The following is a 19,275-nucleotide window of genomic DNA, read 5'->3' as shown; positions in this document are numbered from 1 at the left end:
CTGTGTATAGTAAATAGTGAGCAAAAATAGGGAAGTGATTACAGACACAGTGACAATTGTTTGCATTGGATTTTGAAACAAATGGTTGACAGAGAATGAAACAGAGAAAGTAGGATGCTACAATATATATAAACAAGCACTGCCCTAAAAACGAATTATCAGTTGGTCGCAGTTAGAATTTCTTTGTGTATTCTTTTTACCTTGTTAATTTAGAGCATTAAAAAGTGTCAATGGGTGGCATTACACAAAGAAAGCAGGAAAACTAGTCCCACTAGTAAGAGAACAACTGAAATATGCTTAAAGCAAGCTCTGGTTATTGTTGCTGTATATTATCACCTGTTTTACTTCAGAAAGAAAAGAAGGAAGGAAAGAATGAAGCAATGGGTCAGAAGTTTCAATGAAGAAGCAGAAAACAAATAGCAGTCAAACACTAATAAACAAAACATGAAAGTATAAGTTAGTGCATATATATACTGTTTAGGTTAAATAAGATGAGTGTCATATACCTGTTTTTTCCGTTCAAATGTGCAAATACATGTATAATTTATTATAAAATACAAAAAATCAATACATTAACCAAATGAATTACCACTTAACCATTATTCTCAAATAAATACATCTAAATAAAAATCTAATAATACAACAACATATTTAATTAGGGCTTTTTTAATGTTTCCTAAATCAGTTCTTGTCCCTGCTAGAATAAAAAACAACAAGCAATATGCCATGTTAAAAAAATTAGTAATTTATTTTCTTATATTCCAATTTTAATACATAGAATCCTTAAAGCACTCTAGTTTTTGTCAAAAGTCAACAACAATTTATTCATAATTACAACCAGAATTATTTAATCAAATTCTTTAGCAAAAAAAAAAAAAAAAAAAAAAAAAAAAGAAAAAAAAAGAAAAATACATCTGAAGTTGTGTCAGTTTATGTACCAGCAATGGGCAATTAAAAGTGGTGGTGTGATTTGCTTTTTGTTTGTCACATGTACTTTACAGCTCAGTGAAATCTTTTCTCTACAACATCACTTCTAAATATTTAAAAACATGGAATAATTAACATTTGTCAGCACGATTGTCAGAACAGAATGCAGGTATTTTTCAAAAAACAATCTCCACATTTACAATGAACACACACACACATACACACACACACACACACTAGTATTTAGTGTCCACAAATCAAACTTATTTTCAAGGATAATCTCTTACCCTTGGCATTAGTTTTAAAACAAACCTGAAAAAAGAACATTAAATAAACAAAAAATATTCGGTAGTTGGTGCAGTTTTCGGCCTGGTGTATGTAACACTGAAAACCTTTTTTTTTTTTTAACAGTATCCTATTTGGTGTGCTAATTACAAAACAAAACTAAGAACAACTCTTTTTGGGAGCTATACAGAGCGGTGTGGAGTACCGACTAGTACATTAGCACATTTGCTAGTCGCTGCAGTTATCGCTCTTGACTCTTGAAGTAAAGCAGGTAAAAATAAATCGGTGCTCATACTAGACTTTCAGCAGGTGAGATCGCTTTGACTACCGTCTGCAAATACTGGAAACAACTGGATATAAATTAAGTATGTCTGAATTAGTTTCTAACACAGAATATGCTGGGAAAACATTTCTTTTTTACCTGATTTGGCTGTGCCTGCAGTGAAGAGGTGAAGAGGTATTCAGAATAGCAACATTTTCAGCTTTGCTCACTGCTAAATCTACGCTTTTACTGCATGGTTGAGGTAGGCTGGCCTATTCAGATAGTTTGGGCCTTGTGATGTAGCATAAATCACATAAATCTGTTTGGTTTCACTTTGAATTAGTCTGCATAATGTGAGTTTAATTTGAGTCTGAGCCTAATTTGCTGCGTTCGCAAATTTCAGGAATCGCGACCAATAATTCCACAAAGGTGCATTTTCAGAATCTTTAAATGTGCAAATATATGAATGTATTATTTTGCATTAAAAAAAACCTATTAAATGACTGTAGCATTATTTAGTCATACAAACCCTAGTCAATAAAAAAAGTCCTATTTAATCTTTTACACTGCCCTGTTTATACTTCATATCTAAACATACATCTTACTAAAATATCTCTGGGTTGCTGGAATCTTTTGATACTTTAAAACGGATTAAATTTCACATCTTAAGAATCATTATGGGGGACCAATTGTATTACATTGATGTCTGTTGCATTACGGGGGTCTGAAATTAAAACAGTGTACTTTTTCAGAGCGGTAAAAATATAGGGGGCAGATTTTAATGTGGGGGGTTTTCCTGACCCACAAGAGAGAACCTGAGTTGGAATTTGGAAGGGAGAAGAAAGACAATCTTTATGAATGAAAGTGTGGGGGTTAGAGAGAGAGGCCAGCCCTAAATTGCGTTCCACTAATGAGGGCAGTTCCTCCAGCTGCCCCTGTGGAATCATCTTGTGGGGTGAAAAATAAAGACAAACATGGCTGAAGAATTGCTGCACATCCTGAAAAGTGAAACACATCATGAATAAACAGTTAATAATATCAATTGAAACAAAAGCTGAATATATATATATATATATATATATATATATATATATATATATATATATATATATATATATATATATCCTTCTCTATTGCAGCTATGCGATTTCGCCAGTGTATTAGGACACCTGATATGAGTAGAGGCATTTAACCATTTTTTTTGGTCCATTCATTAACTGCTCACTCTCATATATATTGTTATGTGGACTATTAACCCTGGCAATGTAGTATGTGTCATGTTGGAATGAGCGTATCAGAGGGAAATGAAGCAAAATTAGCAAATATTATTTGAAACAGTGTTTTCAGTGTGTTTAATGAAATGACTACTGTGGAAGGCTTTTTACTATGTGTTATCCAAAGATAAACAACCCATATGCATAAAATACATACCATACAGATGTTTTAAAACAATACTATGCCAGACGTAAAATGCACTGGACTTTGCTTTTTTGTTACCATCACTAACATCAATACTCAAGCATGTCATTGCAACACATGCAGGAAAAATTACAGTGATTTCCTGTCACAGGGTGCACTATTATTTGAGTCATACTTCTGTCACTGTGCTAAAATGGATGTGACAGCACTGTTGCCAACCAATGTGTGTTTTTAAGCCTTTTAAACAAAGCAAAACCATATAAAAGAATGTGACAAAAATGTTATATCAAAGAAAAAACACAACTGCAACCTGAAGTTGGTATATTTTATTATATTTGGTTATTATTTTTATTTTAGTAGTTTGTAACAAATTAGAAGTTACATAAAGCTGTGAGTGAAGACTCTTTTGTGTGTAGATTCCGTGGAATGCATTTTACAAAGCAAACGAAACTGAAATCAGTCAGGTTGCTGAAATAATACCCTTAAAAAAATATACTTGCTAATGTGACTTTAGACAGAAACAACACAAATGTTTGGAGTGGGACTCACCAAGGGTTTTTCTAGAGATGTTTTCACTTTAATATGGTGATGGAATTCTGGACACATAAAAAAAAAGCACATTAAAAATGTGTAGAATATGATTTGCATTTAAATTTAAAAATACAATTTTACAGGTGTGTGTGTGTGTGTGTGAGAGAGAGAGAGAGAGAGAGAGAGAGAGAGAGAGAGAGAGAGAGAGAGAGAGAAAGAGAGAGCATAAGAGACATGTATGGACATGATGACTGACATTCTCTACCCCCACCTTCTCTCACTTCTGCACATTCCATTCACCTTACTGTTTACGTTTTAGTGTGGTTTCACACTGACTGCTTTTTTCTCTGCAAATCTAAAAGGCTTATTTGAGATTTACTTATAAAGCAATGCTTCTACGGTTTTGTTTTTCTCGCAGTTTGTTTTTCGCATAAATTGACCCGTAGAACAGGTTGATACAGTAGAACAGATATGGGTCACATAAGGTAATATTAACTCTGAATCCACTACGTTGGCCTGTAGGCACCACACCCTGAAAGTAAAGAAGGTGGCTGAGAAACAGAGATAAAGAAGAACAGGCTGAAGAAAGGAGTAGTACAGTTTGGCAATCAATTATGAGAGAGAGAGAGAGAGAGAGAGAGAGAGAGAAGGTTGAGAAGTTAGCATGGTGAATAATTAGTGAATGAGTGTAATGGAAATGAACAGAGGTGAAAAGGAACAAAACACAGTCAAATAAGTGGATTTAGAAGTGTCCTTGACTAGTTTAGACATTTATTTTAAATACCTAACTTAGTATTTAAGAGGTATTTTAGATTCAGTGCCCATACAAAATTGTTGCAAATGAGACATTATGGACAAAAAAATGCTGTTTAGGTATAAAACTCAATAAATTATGAACACCAAAGTGGTAAAACGGATTTTGTTGATTAGACTTAAAGCAATAGTACATTTTATGTCTGACATTATCCACTTGACGTGAATGATGTAAAGCCCATTCTGGGTTACCCTGTTTATGCCAAGTTCACTTACCATCATTAATTGAAAAATGTAAAGCTTTAAAGTTTGCAGTGCAAAGCTGACTGGATACTGGATGTTTGACAGTTTAAACTCACACCTTTCTTTAATCAGAATCCACTATTCAGACAGCTCATTGTATAAAATTTGTAGATTACTCACTCTGAAACCTTTCGCCTCTTTTTGATGCAGACACCAATAATGACTGCCACGGCTATTAGAACAGCTATGGTAATTCCTGCGATTGCTCCACTAGACAGGCCATTTTGTTCCTGTGCTGCCTCTGCAAATACAACAACAAAAAAAACTTTGCACATAGAGAAATAAAGACAATTTATTCCAAGCTTTTTTTAATAACATATATTTTAATGTTTATTAACGAAACAAACATTTCTTTGTTTACCCTTAACCTGGAGATTGTGGGTGGCAGTCCTTTTGAGTCCGGTGATGAGATTAAATGCTTCACAAGTATATATACCACTGTTGAAGTTTTCAAAATTTGGGATTGTCAAACATTCTTTCTCCTCGCCAATCAGAACAGTGTCATTGAATTTCCACACAAATGTGGGAGCTGGGAAGGAGGCAAAAGAGCAATCCATCCTCACAGGCTGGCCCACCAAGGCCTGTTTATCTCCCTTTATTGCCATATTGTCAGGTCCATCTGGCAGGAGAATGGGGAGAAAATTAATAAACAATACATTTTTTTACTAACCTTTTTCTTTTTTTTTTTTACTATTTCTTCTTAATAGTCAGGTAAAATATTTGTGTTATAGGGTACACCTAATCACTAAAATTATTATTGCCAATAAGCAGGATTTAAGATTAGGCTCAAGAAACAGCACCAATACAGTGTTGATGAAAAAGGCAACTAGAGACAGGTTTCTCTATCAGACATTGCACTTAGAAGAATGAATTACATAATAAATAAACTATGTGAGAATAAGAGCCACAGTATGACACTGAAGAGATCAGCAAAGTAAAAAAACCTCTTATTTTCTCTGTATACTTACAGTTGATGGTTAGCTTGTAATTGTTACCGTCACTGCTAATTTTATTCTTCAGTTGACAACTGTACTCTCCAGAATCCTCCTTCTGTACTGTGAGGATGGAGACAGTTTTCCCGTCTGGGCTGAAGGTGATGCGATTGCTATTTTCCAGAGGATTGCCATCTTTTTTCCATTGCACGCTGTCCGCTTTCCCCATACTGGATGTGCATGTAAGATTCACTGTGCTGTTACCAGCAATAAGCGGTGAAGTAGGGGCAATGATGCTTGTGCCTGAAATAGCTTCTATTATACACAATGAGAGAAGCCAGGTGATACTGTTAAGTACATTTTATAGTAAATTTTTGACAGTAATATGACAGAATATAATACAGAATATAATGTAATGTAATATAATACAGAAATCTGGGCTTGTTATATCATTATACATGATGAAACAGTGGTCATGATGATGGCAACACAATCAGTGCATATCTTTATTACTATATTGTCAAGGGTATTACTTTTAGATATGATGCCAATATATAGGAGGGATCTATTACACACACACACACACACACACACACACACACACACACACACACACACACACACACACACACACATTCAGTTCTGGGGTAATCTGGTGTAATTTAAACCCTGGAGCTATGATACCCAAGATCATTAAATGGTTGTTGTAATGGCTTTTTTAATTTAAGCCTCAGAATTCTTTTAAATATATTTTTTAAAATAATCAATAATGTTCTTACAAATAAAAAATATTTGTATGACAGGTTTATAGTTAAAAAAATAAACAAAAAACTATATTCCTTTGTAATGTAGCATATAGAATAATATAAAATACAGAATCTAACAATGCAGATTTATTACATCTGAGTAATAAAACAATTATCAAATATAATTAGCCCAAATTTTAGTTTTCCCCTTTTGGTAGATGTTATATGATATGAAGTGGAGCTGGCTGATGTGTGAGAATGGCCTGGTGAAGAATTTGTGGTAGAACTGCAGAAATTAATTAATCTATTTATTAAATGTTTATGATTATGCATTCCAAGTTATATAAATCCTGGACCTACACGTAATCAACATTTTATCTTCACGAGTATCTCAACTGCACAGGACAACTGCAGATTGGACTGAACACTGCAGCAAACCTACAGACTACAATTTTGTCATCTCAGACCAACAAAACAAAGTTTTGGAATTATACAATCCAGCTTACATGTATTGTATTGTTATATAATACATATATATAATGTAATAAATGCATTGTAAATGTTATATAATAATAAAAAAAAGACCCTGTTATCAAAAGGACAACTTTAAATTCTACAACACTGAATGCAATACAGTGGGGTGTGCTAAATACAGTACAGCTTTATTTTGTATATCAGATCCACGACTGCTTAAAATGTCCTTTGTTAATGTTTAATTGCATATTGAGAGCCACACTGTAATTTTTATCTAATTTTTCTCATTTTTTTCTCAGATGGTCATTTCATTAGAAAAGCAGAATGCATTGTGGTGAAGCTGAGCAAACAACCTCATTCGCCACTAAAGCATACCTACTGAGCAACATTCTCCGAATGCCTCTTTGCTTCTCAGGCAATATTAATGCACAAGCCTCCCTTCCTCTTTACCTTACTCATTTTCTATTTACTTAACCAAATGCCTTTTATCATAGGTCTTTCCAGCAAGTTCTGGTTGTAAATGTAACAAAGTTTTGCAAACAAGTACACCCTGTGTTTCTGTAGCTTTTAGTCACTGTGTGGCAAATAGTAACCATGGTAATGATATATACATGTAAGCTATCTACTATTGTTCCGAGCAAACAAGCCCAGACAAATTACACAGTGCGCATGTACACTCTCTCTCTCTCTCTCTCTCAGACACACACACACACACACACACACACACACACACACACACACACACACACACACACACACCTCTTTCCTTGCTGACTTAATCTGGGCTAAAGAGTTACAGACAACAATGTGACTCGGAAAGCACAATTAACCAACAGCAGAATAAGAAACGCCCCACAGGAGTTACACCACTGCCATTAGCTGTGTTTCATTTAGGTAGGTTCTTCACCTTTTGTGTGACTTTTACACCTCTGAATATTTTCTTTCAGTCAAACCCAGACATAACTGACAAAAAGAGTAGTTTACGTTTACTTCCTAAAACAAGTTTCTCAACACCGCAAACTTATGAGCTATAACTCATATTCAATTTCATTTTATTAGACATTTTCTTAATAGAGTAAATTAAATCTGGATCCCTAATAAGAAGATTCATCTCCATTTAGAAGAAAACTTCCTGAGTTGGCATAAGATATAGTGGAACACAGGTTCCTAGGAATCCTCTTTTTTTGGAATCATATCCTCTTTTTGGTGATTCTGGAGAGAATGGATTGTAAATCATTATAGTAATAAGTGAAATAAAGAAAAGGAAAAGAGTTTTACATCGGTTGAAGGCGAAATGTATTTTTGGTATGATTTTGAATAGGAGTCCTGGCGAAGTTAAGATCACAGCAGGGTTTTTTGTGACATTTTGGTAAGGTGTATTCTACTGATTATTATCTACTTCAGCACAAGGGTCATGTAGGTTGTAGTGTCTCCCTGCACTAGCATCTTTTAAGGGAATATTACATTTTCATTGAAGATATCTTCTGACCAAGTATAAATACATGTTTAGTATAAATACTGGTCGGAGCCAAACATTTAATGGTTATCTTTAATAAGAGAGTAAAATGGCAAATGAGGACATGTGTCTCATGTGTGTCACATTACAGCTTCATGCTCAAGAATACTTTTTAATTCACAGTACCTTCCATAATTTTTATGTATGAAGCACAGTTTGCTCTCAGTTCATTCACATGGCATGTTGGTATTGGAGCATCATTAAAACTACTTAACTGCCTCAGACCAATCTTCATAACTACCTCTATTCTTCAGTCTGTCTGCTGATCATTTTGCCAACTTGTCTCATGGAAATGTGCCAGATCATTACTGATACTCTCATAATGTACATTATCCAATGCCCTTATCCAAAGCAACTTACAACTGAGCAGGGGAGGGTTAAGGGCCTTGCTCAAGGGCCCAGCAGTGGCAGCTTGATGGTGGTGGGATTTGAACTTGTGACCTTCAGATCCAAAGTCCAACACCTTAACCACCTCCCATTTATTGATTTTCAATCATTAAATAACGTTTTTATAACCTAGTAACAGAAGAGATGCTTTAGGTCATCAGTGCCACACTTGGCCACTGAATCGATCCTTTTTAGTATTGTTTAAATCATCTCACAACAACCCCTTTCACCTACATCACTACTTTTATCGATGGCTCCACAACATCTAACACATGAGCAACCAAGTTACCAATGTTGGGCCTGTGAAAAAGGCCCTTACCCCTTAACTACTCACTTTTACAATAGAGATAATTGTATGTACTCTGGATAAGGGTGTCTGCCAAATGCAATGTAAAACGTAAATGTAAATAAAAAAATTTGTGCCAACTCCATTCAAAAAGAGCAAGGCTTATTCCCTTTGTCAACAAAAACACCTAATCTACAACAGATCTCTACAAATCTCTAAATGGTTTGTAAAGTTTTCTTTCTCTTTATGCAAATATTTTGATCAGCCATAAAGGGCAAGACATGTTTCCAACCACACAGACAGTTGGAAGGGTGTGGATAATTTCTGAACATGGCTATGGCTACTATAAATGTTTTCTGTGACTATGTGCGTTTTCATTGTTGATTGTATAATATTTGCATAACCTGCTAATTAACTGTCTACCACCACACTGACTATAAAGTAGACTGCTTTTAAAAAAGATTTGTGGTTAAGGTAAACCAAAATGAGATTTTAAAAACATCAGTTTGGCCAAGTCTGTCAAGATATACCAGGACAAATTATATAAATTTTTTTATTTTCAGTAAAACTAACAAGCTAGTTTAGCATAGGTGTACCCAGGCTAACACCTCTTGGTTCCATAACATTTTCTAATACCATTTTTTTTCTTTCAAAAAAGGTTTATGTTTTAACATAAAAAATTTACTTTTGACCCATGTTAACCAAATAATTCCATCAGATGTATTTATTAAAAATGAGTTTACATTCACTTTAAAGAACTCACCTAGTACAGAAAATTTCGTGACCTCTGAAGTGACATAGCGCTGAGTCTTACTGTTGTAGGCCAGACAGCTATAGTTGCCACTCTGCTCCTCTCCCAGGTTTGAGAGAACTATTGTAGCCGTCTTCTGGGGAAGTATGTTTCCATTAAAAACCCAAATGAATTCAGCAGCAGGGCTGGACTGAGCTGTGCATGACATCGTCAGGTTGGATCCCTTCTTCATGAAATCAAGAACAGGATCTTGTGTTTTTTTGACAAGCTCAGGACCATCTAAAGATTCAGGAGAGGATTGTGTGATTAAGTTGGCAACGTAGGATACATTTAAAGAAATACAAAAAAACGTACTAGGTCAATCCAAGTATTAATTGCACATTTTTTAAAGGTTTGTATGTTTTTTAAAGGTAAAGGATGCATGTAAATCTTAAATAAATACGAAAATTTTTGCCAGTGATAGAAACAACATTAATAATCAATTGCTAGCTGTTCTGTATCAGAACAGTAAGTCTTTTTAGGGATCCTAGCACCAAATTGATTTTGCGTAAACTTTTGAGGCACACAATTGTATAGAACATCATTGGATTGGGTAGCATTCAATGTTCCCTTCAACTAAACTAGAAGACCAAAACTAGTTAAAGTCTAACAATGACCCTGTGCACAAAAAAGCTTAATTAAGATAAAGTACAAAATAAAGTAAAAAAAAAACAACAACTTTATCCTAAGGTAAAAAAAAGGCAAAATGTTAAATAAAAACAGAATTTGATGGTGCAAATATCATAAACTCTATTCACAATAAAATATAGAAAACATGTTTCAAATAAGGGAAAGAAAATTTTAGAGAAAAATAAGGTACATTTGAATTTTCAGCAACATTTAGCAACTAATTAGATTAATTGCCAACAGTTCAGGAACATTAATGGGTAGAAAATGATTGTCTTATAGAGGCAGATTCTCTCAGAAGAAAAGATGGGGAGAGGTTCACCGAAATGTAAAAAACTGTCTACAAACTGTGAAGGAATTTCAGAAATTGGCCCCTCAGGCAGCACTACATTAAAACCAGGCATGATTCTATAATGGAAATCACTGCATGAATGTAGAATCCTTCAGAAAAAATTGTCTGTCAACACAGTTGAAGGTGTCATGCACAAATGCAGGTTAAAGTTCTATCAAGCAAAGTAGAAGCCATACATGAATACGATCAAGAAATTCGGCCATCTTCTCTGGGCCAAAACTAATTTAAAATGGACTGAAAATGGCAAAGTGGAAAACTGTTATGTGGTCAGATGAATTTGAATTATTTTTAGAAACCATGGACACCACATCTTCTGGACTAAAGAGGAGAGGGACCATCTGGCTTTTCTATAGCACTCAGTTCAAAATCTTGCAGCTCTGATGGTATGGGATGCATTAGTGTCTATAGAATACTCAGCTTACATATCTGGAAAGGCACAATTAATGCTGAAATGTAGATTAAGGTTTTGGAGCAACAAATGCTTTCATCCAGATGACGTCTTCTTTTTGGGATGGCCTTGCATATTTGAGCAAGACAATGTTAAACAGCATACAGCATCTATTACAAAATCATGGCTTTGTAGTAGAAGAATCCAGGTGCTCAACTGGCCTGTCTGCAGTCCAGACATTTTCCCCTTTTAAAAACATGGGGCATATAATGAAATGACAAATGTGACAAAAAAGACCAAGGACTGTCCAGCCGCTAGAATCTTGTATCAGACACAAACAGGAAACAAAATTCCTTTCCCAAAACTCCAGCAATTGGTAACCTCAGTTCCCAGATGTATACTGTTAAAAAAGAGGCGATACTACACAGAGCTAAACATGGCCTGAAAGACTCATATACACACAAACAGACACAGCTCACTCCATTGAAGCTGATACCAAGAGGGACAACTTCACTCACACTTCTTGCAAAATTGCTTCCCAGAAATACCTTTAAAATATATCAAACAAAAAGAGAGCTATATAAGAAATACTACAGACAATTTAAACTATTTCAGATTTGACTTTGCTGTTACCTTGACCCTGTTTGTAATAATTCAGAAACCTAGTATAAAAGTACAGTACAACACTGTAAAATTCTTTACCCATGGGGTCAGAGCTAAGGTTCAACCATGATACTGTGCCCTGGAGCAGACAGAAATAAGATCCTTGCTCAAGAAGGCAGGAGTCACTAGGCAAACCCCAAAACCATTTGATCTGTAACCCAGAGCCTTTTAGAAAAGGTTCCCTGTTTAAAAAATTGATCAAATGTATGTGTTTTGCCACTAGATTTTGTGCATACAAAACTGCTCATCACACTGATTACACAATGTAAAATGTGTTGTGGTTGCTTATGCAGCTACACTGAAGTGAGTAAAGACCATAATGTGTTAGAAAGCTTTAGTCAAGCCCGGCCTAAACCTAAATCTTTGGGCATATTTAAGAACTGCCATTCTCCTAGCACCTCTATTTACTCTGATATAGTTTTAGCCATTAGTATGAGAAAATGGGCAAAAAATGGCAAGACATATCCAAGAAAACATGCAGCTTTTTAGCTAAACCTTGTTTCACAAAAAAACTGTTAAATGTCCCTTTAATTGATAAAAATTACAGTGAAGTCTAATTCAATTTCCAGGTCTGGAATCTAATCCAAGGCACTGTATTAACTGGTCTGCATTTCCATGCAATCATGGTGCTCTAGCACCAATTACAAATACTTTACAATTTGGTTTTTCATACAGTTCCTGTACACTAACTAATTTGCAAATGCCGATGCAAATAGTAATTCATAAAAGACTTCCAACCAAAACATTATCTAGCTAAAAATCTGAGTGTTTTTCTCTCAGCCTCTCATGCACATTTTCTAATTCTTTCCAGAAACCGAGCTGCATATTTATCAACAATTCTTTTCTTCTGATAAAGATAACAGTGTCTGCCTCTGCTTACTAATCGGTCAAGGGCAGGGCATTTATAAAAGGTCTGAGGTGATATTTAAAGTGTCACCACATCATATATGTTTGTATCATATTCATCACATAAGCTGTACAGTATACTTTGAATATACTACTGAATTTTATTGTTACAATAATAATATTGTTGTAAATCGCTTGTAAACACGGGTAATGAAATGTAATTTATTCACAACTGTAATGCAAGACATAATCTATGGTACACAGGACTATTTAGAAAGCACATACGTAACAGTATGATACAAATACAGTGTACAATAAGTGTACAATAAATTGCTCAATGAAGAAGAGGCATAATGTAGTCTAGTAGTGCTATTTTACATTTACATTTTTTTTATTATTTTATTTAGCTTGTCACTTTCTTATTTGTTGTCTTTGTTTGATCAAGTTAATGACATACATGACGACATTAGGCTCATGGTTGTGCAATACAGCAGGGTGTGCATGTAAGGAAACGGTTCACATAAAAATAAAGTGTGTTGAATTAACCCCATTATTTTCCCATTATTTCCCAGCATGGTAAAAAAAATATTAAGGAACAGTAAATACTCACTACGACTTCATTCATTATCTTAAAAATATTAAAGGACAATTGCAAATAGGCATTTTAATGTCCATAACATCTATAGCAATAATAAAAATCAATGTTTTTTTTATGCATTATATATTCCATAATTAGTTTTAGAATAATAATCTTGTTAAATTCCAACACACACAATTTACACAATTCTGTAGTATGTATTAATATGTGAGAACCACATTTACATTTAGTTTTCTTTGTTTGTTTAAATTGTTGTTGAGGTACATTTAACTCTCTGAAAAGTGAGTTCACATTCAAGGGTGACCAACCAACACACAACAACAACAAAAACCGCAAATGACCTGAAACTCCTCTCTGCAACATACTGATATATAGGGTAGAGGAAGTTAAGCCTACACTCTGTGCAGAAACTAAAACAATAAGTCATTACCTGCTACCTCTTCATAAAACTCTACAATCTGGGTAGTTGTCATATTAAAGACATAGATTAAGTGATCTTTTATTACAGACACAGGTTCATTAGAACCCCCATGGGGATTGTTGTCTGGTAACCAGATATTTTTTATAATTGTTTTAACAATATGGCTGTTTTAATGGTAGGCCTTTTAGATCTTGAGTGTACTGACACTTCAAGCTGTCTGGGTAATCAAATGGCATTCTCTTTGGTAGTTGACTATGGAGCCACAGCATGTTGCTAACATACAGCCAGAAATGGTATAAGACACAGGCAGGTGCTGTTTAAACTGATGTGAATATGATTAGGAAAATTTCCTTCCTTCCTGTTTTTTTCTGTCTTATGTTAACAGGTGCCTCCAGCTAAAGCCGATTGCTTCAGAGTCAGATAGAGGTCCTGTCATGTTGTCTCATGTTACTCTGCTGCCTGTCCCCTCCATTCAATTATTTTTTTTCCTGCCACTCTCCTACTACAACTGCTGTATTCATTTTACCACCACACTACACCATAAATAAGCCACATAAACTTATTTTTCAAATAAATAAAAAAAATTTTATATGTAAAAGGAAATACTGTATAATTGGTTTATTGTTAGTGTATCTAGCATTTGCCCAAAATGGCAATATGAAAATATTTGAATTGTTGTTTTAACAGCAAATCTTTGCTCAGAAACTTTACTAGAAAAGAAACATCTAACATCTTTGCTTCTAGAAAATCTAGAAACAAAGAAAATCACAAAGGAAAATGTATCCCCCAATACAACCCTTCTTCTATTTGTTCAAATCTTGCTGTGATTTGTGACCATGAAAAACCACGTAAATCTCCGTAGTTTTCAATTTTGCAATTGGCCAAATTTTGCGATTTCGACAGTCTGTGTAAGTGTGTGTCTTTTTTATTGTGCCATTTTGCACAAGCTGAGAAGGCTTTTGACTTAGGTGCCCACATCCCACTGCACCACACACATTTCACTGTTGTGCATTAGTGACATGGTCTAATCACACTTCCATATACCTGACTTGTTCCTCATGGATCCTCCACTGGCTTTGTTCTATAGCCACAATGTTGACAGTTCTGAGAGGCCAGGATCAAAGCATTGTTCAGAAGAAAAGCTCAGAGCTAAATAAGCAGACACTACAGCTTTATTGTAGCCACTGGTGTAAAGCTTAAAGAAAATAAATAGATAACCTGTGGTAAGTTCAGATTTAATGTACAGGTAATTAGTGGTTCTGTGGTTAACACCCACACACAGGTAAGGTAAATGTAAGAGGAATGCATTGGAAAGGTTATTACTCAAACTTTGATTAATATGTTACTGTAATATGTCTTTGAATAAACCTGATTTGTTGTGTGGACTTACAGTTGACGGTGAGGTTGAAAGTGGCACTTGTTAAAGATTCCAGTTGGTTCTTGGCTGTGCAGGAGATTTGCCCTAGCAGATCGTTACGGAAAACTTGATTAATGATGAGCTGGCTGTCATTCTGCACTATATGGATCCCATCCACCACCACAGGATTGGAGTTGTTCAGCCAACTGTATGACAGGATAGACCCTTTGCATTGCAGGTGAGGATTACAGTGCTGTTGAATTCCACTGCTTCAGGCATGTTGGAGGTGATAGTCACATCAGCCACAGGTTCTGTCCAAGATGCATTACATGTTAAAAGATTGAGTGAGGGACACACAGCATATGTTCAAACATTCAAAACATTAAGACCCCCTTTAACACCCCTGTAGATGCTCCTTTAATCTAAATTTGATCCGATCTAAAATGAAAACCGTTTCAGTGTAAAAAAAATCTCACACACTGATTTTAAAATGAGTCCATGAGGTTGTGTGTTACTTAATTTCTTCCATTCAAAAAGGCCACACCCTTCGAAGTTTTCCTTCTGTTTTTTTTAACCTTTAAGCTTTAACATTTCTTGACTAGTCAAATAAATATCCAAAATCCATATCCAGTGTTATACAATTATGTCCAAATAGACAATAAACACTAAGAATTTTTGATTATGCATGGACAGTAACACAAATCACACTGTGTCTCAAATGAGTTATTACAGGCTATAAGATTGAATAACACATGACTTATGTGGGTTATATATACGATCTAAGGGTATATATTTTTAGTATAAAATATTCTTCAGTATAAAATATACTAAAATTAATGTGGATATCAGGAAACAATTTTTCAACATTTTTTTTAAAGAAAGCTACGTCATCTGAAGCACACAGATTGGCAAATTGGAAGAACTTACCCAGGACTCGGAGGGAAGTCTGACCCACCATCTGATCCAGTTTGCTGTCGACTACAGTCAGAATATAAACTCCGTTGTCGGTGGGAGTCAGAGAGCTGAGTTCAAGTGTGTGCAAGGTCCTGTTGTATTTCACGCGGCCCTTGTACGCGTCTGGGACCTTCTCGTTGGTCGGGGTGGCCGTGTACACTGGCACACTCGATCCAGTTTTTGGGGTGAACGTCCACGTCACCATACTGACATCACCGGGAAAACCTTGTGCCGTGAAATTCACGCTCTTCCCCCGCACACCGCTCACCTCTGCAGGCATCACGAGCTGGTCCCCAGAGCAGAAACCTGAGTGTCCACGAGATGTTAGAAGTGACCACAAACGCACCTGCAGTAGATCTTACAACCTTGCTTCTTTTAATCAAATATGAATCAATCATTCGGTCTTTACATTTTGTTTGTATCCACTGATTACACAAATGAAAACATATGCTAGCAATTATATACTTTGTTAAATAAAAAAAACTTTGATATAGTATTACATTAACGTGCGATTGAACCTTACCAGTCTCTGCCAAAAGAAAAAACAAAATCAACCAAGAATTGGACAAATCCATTGTAAACCGTGTGCACGTCTCAAGTCACAGCCAGGAACCAGGTTCGGTCATGATCTGTCAGTTTGATGAGGTGTAGGAGGGCACACCCAAAAGCACACCTAGCTTCAATCCCACACAGCCTGTTCCACTATTTCCTAGTAGCAAAGCCTCTGAAAGAGCAGATACTACAGTACTACATATAGGATACTATATCACTGTCGCCAGAAGGGTATGTGTGTGTATGTACGTGTGACTCACACACACATACACACACACATACAAAACCACACGCCACCCACCCCCCCCGACCCCCCAGGAAACTGATCTTCTTGTCATTACGGTAATATAAGTAAAAAAAAAAAGCACATTGTTTAGCACCTTGTAAGCCACCTACGGCAAAAAATTCGCCTTTATCCCATGACACCCTAGCTAAAAAAAAACCTGCTCTTATGAGATTGTTACTTAAGACATGAGAAAGCACGACTTTAAAGATAAATACAAATCATTTTAGGTAAGGTAAAGGTCTACAGTGTGTGTGTGTGTGTGTGTGCGTGTGTGTGTGTGTACAAGCAAGAGAGTCAAGAAAAGTCTAGAAGATATTTTTTTGTCATTTCAACCGTATATAGCTGAGGCAGTGCACAGTGAAATGAGCGTTTCTCTAGAACCTACATACAACAATATAAAAGAACATAGAGCTACATGGAGAACAGACCTCTTATAGAAGAAACAAAAAGCAACACAAATATACAACATTTTAATACAAATATTAAGCAAATATTTTTCATACAGCATGCCCCCACCCCCAAAAAATAAATAAATAAATAAATAAATAAATAAATAGATAAATAAATAAATAAATAAATAAATAAATAAAAAGAACAAGTCCATCCTTCTCTTTGTTTATTTAGGTGTTTATTTATTTGTTTGTTAAAATTGTTTGATTGTTAAGACAACAGTTATTGCCATTAACATTGTTGGATGTAATACTGATACTCTACCGTTTTATTTTTATTTTATTTATATATTTGGAATTGAAATACATTTGTCTTTCTCAGAGCCAAACAAATACACCCAATGCTCTTGGTTGCCCTATGTATTTTAGGACAAAAAAAGCAAATTTAGATAATACACATAATTTTCAATTATAGTTTTCAGCCATGGTGATTAAGTATTAACAATAATATATAATAATATAGTATTATAAGACAGCACCCCCTGGTGATTCATGCTGTATTTTTTTCACCACTGGCTTGCTCATCAATTATAAGGAACTACCTTATATGCAAGGAACTTACACATTATTTTATATAACCTTATTACCACTTTATCTATGTAAAGCTGCTTTGAATAAAATTGAACTGAACTGAATTTGAAAATGCCAGAAATATGCAGATAATGCTATATCTCTCACAAAGATATATTAAAAACCTTCATAGACTCTGTAATGGTTTAAATAGATATAATTGGAATCGTATTGGCTTTAATGGAACTTGTAATGGTCCCTTTGTATCTCACTTCTAATTTCTTGGTAATTTGTGGTGGCATGTTGATGGAGAAGTATAGAGACGGTCAGAAGGAGTTGCATTGTATGTTTGTGGATTTAGAGAAAGCATACCACAGGGTGGAGAGAGGAGTTGTGGTATTGTATGAGAAAGTCAGGTGTGTCAGAGAAGTATGTGAGGGTGGTGCTGGACATGTATGAGGACAGTGTGACAGCAGTGAAGTGTGCAGTAGGAACGACAGACTGGTTCAAGGTGGAGGTTGGACTGCTCTGAACCTTTCCTGTTTGCAGTGGTGATAGACACGTCGATGAACGAGGTCAGACAGGAGTCTCCCTGGACTATGATGTTTGCGGATAATATTGTGATTTGTGGTGAGCAGGTTACGCGCTGGAGAGAAATTGAATGAAAGTCAGTAGGAGTTAAGACAGAGTACATGTGTGTAAATAAGAGGGAGGGCAGTGAAGTGGTGCAGTTGCAGGGTGAAGAGGTGGAGAAGGTGGAGGAGTTCAGGTACCTGGGGTCAACAGTGCAAAGTAATGGAGATTGTTTTAGAGACATGAAGAAAAGAGTGCAGGCAGGGTGGAGTGGGTGGAGAAGAGTGAGAGCAGGAGTTATTTGTGATAGAAGGGTATCTGTAAGAGTGAAAGGGAAAGTTTATAGGACTGTGGTGAGACCTGTGATGTTGTATGGATTAGAGTCAGTGGCATTGAGTAAAAGAAAAGAGGTGGAGCTGGAGGTGGCAAAGCTGAAGATAAGGTTTTCGTTGAGAGTGATTCAATTCAATTCAATTCATTTTTATTTGTATAGCGCTTTTAACAATGAACATTGTCTCAAAGCAGCTTTATACAGATAATGTGGTGATAAAAAAATGAATATGTTCTTTATAAGTAAGTTTGTCCCTGATGAGCAAGCTGGTGGCGACTGTGGCAAGGTAAAACTCCCCGAGATGGCAAAGGAAGAAACCTTGAGAGGAACCAGACTTAAGAGGGAACCCATCCTCATCTGGGTTACACCGAATGTCCATTTGTAGCAGATATACGATGTTGCGGGGTACAGTGATGGTGATCAGGAGCAAAGTGTAGTCCTGAGTCAGTGTAGCAGACTGTTAACATTAACTACAATCCAAATCCATCCTCAAAAGCTCCCGTTCTTACTCCGGAATTTCATGGAACCACCCAAGGCGTTGATAAGAAACCATCCCCAGCTGCACAGAGTGACCTCCAGTTGAAGAGAACACCAGTTGAACAGGTTTTAAAACGAGTTTATTAGAGGGACAGCGCATGTAGGACGTTTTGGAGACAAGGTGAGGGAGGCGAGATTGAGATGGTTTGAGATTGAGATGTGCAGAGGAGGGACATGGGTTATATCAGTAGGGGAATGCTGAGGATGAAACCGCCAGGTA

At 35.8% G+C, this 19,275-nt stretch overlaps 1 protein-coding gene across 1 annotated transcript; it reads right to left on the bottom strand.

Annotated features, from left to right (window-relative positions):
- Nucleotides 1–724: 724 nt before the first annotated feature.
- si:ch211-264f5.6 (carcinoembryonic antigen-related cell adhesion molecule 20) lies at nt 725–16,589 on the bottom strand. The gene is made up of 9 exons (XM_046844209.1): nt 16,341–16,589; nt 15,791–16,123; nt 14,897–15,174; nt 9,585–9,851; nt 5,449–5,727; nt 4,842–5,099; nt 4,601–4,721; nt 3,443–3,489; nt 725–2,472 (listed from the first exon to the last, which is right to left on the bottom strand). Exons 4-8 carry the CDS (start codon nt 9,802–9,804, stop codon nt 3,471–3,473), a joined length of 897 nt encoding a protein of 298 aa, XP_046700165.1. The 5' UTR covers nt 9,805–9,851; nt 14,897–15,174; nt 15,791–16,123; nt 16,341–16,589; the 3' UTR covers nt 725–2,472; nt 3,443–3,470.
- Nucleotides 16,590–19,275: the final 2,686 nt, after the last annotated feature.

This window comes from Silurus meridionalis, chromosome 29 (assembly GCF_014805685.1).
Source record: "Silurus meridionalis isolate SWU-2019-XX chromosome 29, ASM1480568v1, whole genome shotgun sequence".
Taxonomy (NCBI): domain Eukaryota; kingdom Metazoa; phylum Chordata; class Actinopteri; order Siluriformes; family Siluridae; genus Silurus; species Silurus meridionalis.
The sequence above is the reverse complement of the archived record's forward strand: the minus strand, read 5'-3'. Positions and strand labels throughout refer to the sequence as shown.